The 6,000-nt window shown below is 39.9% G+C and overlaps 1 protein-coding gene across 2 annotated transcripts in view; it reads left to right on the top strand.

Annotated features, from left to right (window-relative positions):
• Nucleotides 1-5,720, top strand: part of LOC139472414 (general transcription factor 3C polypeptide 2-like) — a 28,721-nt gene extending 23,001 nt beyond the window's left edge. For both annotated transcript variants that reach the window (XM_071254892.1, XM_071254900.1), the window contains exons 18-21: nt 469-579; nt 1,420-1,524; nt 2,237-2,394; nt 3,040-5,720. In XM_071254892.1, coding sequence (XP_071110993.1) covers nt 469-579; nt 1,420-1,524; nt 2,237-2,365 — 345 coding nt within the window. In that variant the 3' untranslated portion in view covers nt 2,366-2,394; nt 3,040-5,720. The remainder of the gene's footprint in view (nt 1-468; nt 580-1,419; nt 1,525-2,236; nt 2,395-3,039) is intronic.
• The last annotated feature ends 280 nt before the right edge of the window (nt 5,721-6,000 follow it).

Genomic DNA, 6,000 nt, shown 5'->3' on the forward strand with positions numbered 1-6,000 from the left:
GTGGCTTGGCTTCGTACCCCCAACGTCTATACTACTTGCCTTGATATGGTTGGGACATGAGGTGTGTATAGCCATACTCACCACGTGTCTGTAGTTGGAGACAAGCCAAGATATCAGACAACAGTGTAGATTAATATTGGGACCACAATGTTACTTTATTAATTTTTTCTTTTGTTCATGTAATCTATTATTGTTGTTAAATACAAGAAAATCAGACAGTGAAGAGTGGAATATGAACAAGAAATTCATGAATCTTTTTGGTTTCTTTTCCTTCGGAATGATGTGATGTCATGTTGTTGGTTGTTGTCCTTGTGTCAGCATCTATTGACAGCATCACACTGAGCTACCTGTAGTTGAGTATACCTTTATGACCTGACACTGGATCGCGGTACACTCAAAACTCCAGTCGTGAACCTTATTTTTGCTACGTTCTTTGTGCCTACTTTCATGTAGCTTCTTTCTTGACAGATTCTGTACACGACCCAGATCACAAGTCCATCAACTGAAGAGAAGTCTGAAGCCGAGTCACCATCCAAGGAGTCAGATCAGCCCTACATTGAGTTCAGCGACAGTGAACATGTAAGTTCAGTCCTGACCAGCTGGTCTTACAAGCTTACACAAGTAGTCTTTGTTTCTAGTTTCTATATTATTTGTTATTAATTGTCCGGTGAATTAAACAATTTAAATTTAAACAATTCATAATTCATCATATTATGAATACGTAACAACTTGTAATGTGTGTGAAAGGTCGTACTAAAATACGCTATTTGAAGGGGGCGTGGCCTAAATACAAATGTCCGATTGGGATTTTAAATTTTCCGGACCCCTGGTTTCTACCCTCATGTATGATATCCTTTTGTCAACTTCTGAGCACAAGGTAGTAAGGTAATGTTTTCTATATAAAACTATGAACATATCTTTTATGTAATTGCCTCCAAGAAAACTTTAAATTATTCAACATTTGACCTTTTCATTATATAATCCCAGCCTCATAGGTTGACCTGGCGCCAGAATTTGCTGTACAGAGTTGTGTCCATAAGGCAAGCCAGGGCCCTATTATTGAGGGTTCGAAACCCCGTTCACCCTGATTATGTTTCTAAGTTTGTCAGGGGGCACGGGTGGCCCAGTCGTCTAAGGTGCTGCAGAAACCTATGATTGTGGGTTCAAAGCCCGGTTCTCCCCAATTATGTTTCTAGGTTTGTCAGCACCATACCCATGCTCTTGGGTTTCACCAAAGTGGTAAATGTCTCAGACTTTCACTTCAGATTTTCCACCCGCCTGAAGCTGACACACCATGATATAACTGGTATACTGCTCAGGCTGGTGTTCATGCCCCCGACTCTTCAACTTCAAAGATTACATGCATCCTGACCCTTGGAAAATAACCAAAGTTTGTTTTCCCTTCTCTTTCTTGTCTAGATGAGTCACATCCGGGCACTCAACTCCAAGGATGACACTGGCTATAAGATGCCAAGCATTTCAGTTGGCGCCATTGATGCTGCTCCGCTACAATCTGTGTACAGAGTAAGTGTCCGTGGTATGGTGGGAATAAAAAATCAAGGCTTTTATAAGAAGGGGATCCCAAGGGGAGCCCTGGTTAGAGTAGTTCCCCAGCAGCCTAGAGGTGTCTTCATGGACTAGATGGTCAAACTCCGTGACTTTTGTCCAGAGCACTCTGAGGGGGTGGACTGTTGCATATAACATCAATTATTGTATTTCTGGTCCAGACTTGGTCTGTAGGACACAAGTACTGCCTAGTGTGGATATTGCATGGATTGGCAGTCACTGGGGGAAACACTCGCCCTACCAAAAGCTGCACGACTCAGCACTATGCTATCTTCAAATAGTTCACACTTCGAGATAAACCATTCTGTGTTTATGTTAGGGACCTCTTAGCTGAAAGGGGGCGGTTGGGTAGCCGAGTGGTTAAAGCGTTCGCTCGTCACGCTGAAGGCCCATGTTTTATTCGCCACATGGGTACAATGTGTGAAGCCCATTCTGGTGTCCCTCGCCGTGATATTGCTGGAATATTGCTGAAAGTGGTGTAAAATCATACTCACTCACTCACTCACTCACTCACTCTAAGCTGAAAGCACTCAAGGTTTACCTCCTAACTTACTCAAGTCCCATGTCATATTAATAAGCACAGAGAACAAATATGTGACTGCTGTATGTTTTGACTCTCCCGGAGGAGCAGTACAGTCTTGGTGAAACTAAACAAACAAGTGCATTGCAGATATCAGTGAATCCCAACTTGGAGAGCTGCACCTGGATACTGAGTGGAGGCGAGGCTGGCTTTCTGCGGCTCCACAACCTGTGTGGCATGTTGACAAGCACAGCCAAGACAGAGCTCGGCATCTCGTAGCATCGAGCTGCACCTCCGGAACCTAACTTGTAAGTGGACCTTCGTCATGTTTGTGAGACTCCTCTGATTAAGTTGGTCCCCAGTAGCTTATACAGAGTAACACACAGGTCGGATTGAATCCGGTTGATTTTCCTGGTTGAAATTGGTCACTAGCAGCTTATGCGTATTCGCTTCAATGGATTGAGTGGTCATCCTCTGTTGATTGCATGCCATCGTACCCTGATGGCGTGGGAAATTGCTCATCCTATCAAATACTCTTTATCTGTTCCATTCTCACATTTTTACACATCACACATGTGTTATTATAATATTGTTGACTGAGGCGTTTAACAACATTCACTCTCTCATGTTTGTTGGAGCTTAGATTTAATTGTTTACCTTGTAAATTCGGCCTCTGTCATGTTTGTCTGAACTTGATTAATTTGAATACTTATGGGTCAAATAACAGACTCCCTAAATCATTGATAGGCTATGTTTTAGAGACAGAAAACCAGGGGACCTTTGATGCTCCAAATGGCATTCATTTGTTTTAAAATTATTAAATTGTGCATCTAGATTCTAGAATATCTTCGAATAAGCTGTTATAAACAAAACATGCATTGCTTATTCTGTTTTTCTTCCTGAACTATCAAACAACTTTCATGAAAATAATGTAAAATTGTATATTATTTCAGACAAGAAACTGATGCCCTTAGAGCGATGACTAGAAAGGCAGCCATCATGAGTGGGAACAGTTTTACAGACACATATGCAGATGTAGACTACTGATGCTTGGCAATACATATACCTCCTTATGATCAGCTTGCATATCCCCATACTCGTTACAGATAGATAGCAGGACTTGTCAGCTTGCATATCTCTTGAAACAATATGTCCATGCCAATATTTCTGGCTTACAGATGTAAAAAAACAATCAAACATAGCAGGGGTCGATTAGATGGTATTTACAAAGAAACTGGTGAATGTAGATATAGAAGCTAAACAATTATTGATGGTAATTTGGAAATGACCATTCCATAAAGTCATCTGAGTGCTATGACGTTTGTGTGTACCATACTCCGACATACAATAGTCAAGGCTGAATGATATTAAGATGTTGTGTGATGAGTAGTACATGAGAAAAACAATCATTCAAGTTTCATTATGTACATTTAATATTGTATATAGGTTGTATATATATATCTATATATGGTCATGTTACCATAGTTTCAGAGGAGACAAATCCTGTTCAACATTCTGTGTTCAGTCTGGTGTTTAAGAAATTTAAGAACGATGACTTGAATTTTACATTATAAATCAATTAACTTTGATGTTTGGATATGTTGTCATACAAATAGGATGTGGTTTGGGCTGGACCGGACACATGTTGACCTTCACTTCATAATGAACAAAATTAAACATTTATATACGTTGTTATCTCCTAACCTTAGTCTGTGTATAAACTGTGCAATGCCTATTGCGATATTGTGGAAATCTTCTAAAACTTTGCACACATGCTCCCATATATAGTTTGGAAGCTCCACATGCATCAGTTCTATGCCCAAACCGTATCCTATTCATACGCCAACATCTCCAAACATCCGGACAGATTTATATCTCATCTGGGCCCCGCTCCACAAAGCGATCATAGCGCTACGACTGTCGTAAGTCTGTTAAAGTATGGGAGCTACATTCGTCTTAGGGCTACGATTGCTTTGTGTAACAAGACCCTGCACACGAATAATATCACCATCAGGTGTTTAGTAGTATGTTTCATCTGAAGTCTTCAATTCATGGATGTGACATCATGCATCACTGATTATCAGATACACTCTCATTGTCACGGATCATCACGAGGGGCATTTTCCAGGTTTGTCAAGTGAGAAATGAAATGACATGCGTAAATGATGACTTTTGCCATTTGCAAATACATTGTAATGATTGGTTATTCCATACAAATTTCTTAATGACACAATCTACATGATCTAGACATTGTAATTGTTCAGAACGTTTGCATTGGATGTACTGAATTGTAATTTTCTTGTTCATGCATAATCCATATTTAGGTTTCTCTGTACCTTAAATTCTTTTGAACATAGAGTACATCATCTGTGTTCATTCTGCTGTTCAATCTACAGCTATAAACTTAGACCATAATGATTTTGCTAGATTTGACAAGACCTCAAAACTTCCACAAATGTCAAATTCAGTCTTGACTTGTGACACCAGCATCCAAGTGTGTGCTTCCATGTAGGTCCTTGACCTTCCACTTGTTGTCAAGGCAACTGGGTCCGCTGACCTCTTTACCTGGTCGGATGTTATAGGTGTCCCAGAAAGAACCAAAGCTGTCTTATGGCTAGCCGTGAGTGGGTGTTGTTTGACACTGAGTCTGGCTAGACAAACCAATGGTTGATAGCTTGAGCAAACATGATGCACAATCCACCCAATTATATTTGTTAATGTGTGTGCATACCATGATCCTGATGTCCTTGACAGACACTCACGCTTGCCACCACTGGTTTGCCTAGTCCGGGCTTGAACTCAGCATCATGATCAGCATTGGTGTCATACTTCATCCATTCACAGGGCCACATGCTCTCAGGTTCAAGGGGTGTATGGAGTGGCTGTGTTGGCCACTGATTCTGTGCATGTTTGGGAATGATTCTTTCGTAATGGGTTTATGCAGTAAGACTTGTATTTTTCTAATATGACAGCATTGACTGTTGATTAAGTTCTTACTTCGTTTTTAGTGTTTTTAGAATGAGATGTGCAATAAAGTTGTGTTCATGTTTAAAAATGATCAAGAAATCATATGTAATTTCAGTGTTAGATTCAAATCTATATGGAACATCCACGATAACCATTTGTACTTGACTTGTCCTACATTGTCACAGATTGCAGCCAGGTACTTAAGTAAGTAAGTAAGTGCCTCTTAAAGAAGGTACTAAAGTGTTTGTTCAGATGCCAATGTATGTTCAGCCCAGAGAGCCAAGTATCCAAATAAGAAAACACAACTTTATTGATAACAACTTCTGGTTTGTTGCAATGAGCAACATTTCAATGTAGATTCTTTCACCATTACCAACCTGGTGTGACTACAAGTTTGGGTAGGACAGGTGTAGAGATGTGTGTGAGGGTGTTTGTCCAGTAAAGCTGAGAAAGGAGTTCAATTCATGTCAGGGTGACAGTAGAACTCATGGTTCTATGCCTTATGAAATTACTTGTTACTGTCAGCATTATTGAGGATAGGCTGAATCGACGGTCAGTCAGTCACTGATGCACTTCCAACACGGGATCTGGAAGGACAGTGATGATCATGGATTGTCTCTCATTACATGGGTTTTTTTAACTTAAACCAGACCAGTTTTGTTTCTGGATTTATGTCCCAAATGTCAAGGTCAAAGGAGGTCAAGACAAAGCCATCGTGTTTATTGTTGTCAATTATCAAGAATATCCAATACAAATTTCTATTTTTTTAAAACCTTTTTTGGGAGGGGATGAGGGTATTAGTTGCCCCAAACAGTTTTTATCAGTTACAATAAAATTACTGACAAATAGCCCTCAAAAATCAAATTATTTTCCATTGAAGATGGTATTTTTTATTCATTTAACTTTTGATAAACTGGTTGGAGGCTTCTCTGTACGAAAGAACAATA

This window comes from Haliotis cracherodii, unplaced genomic scaffold, assembly GCF_022045235.1.
Source record: "Haliotis cracherodii isolate W230 unplaced genomic scaffold, xgHalCrac1.p SCAF_1, whole genome shotgun sequence".
Taxonomy (NCBI): domain Eukaryota; kingdom Metazoa; phylum Mollusca; class Gastropoda; order Lepetellida; family Haliotidae; genus Haliotis; species Haliotis cracherodii.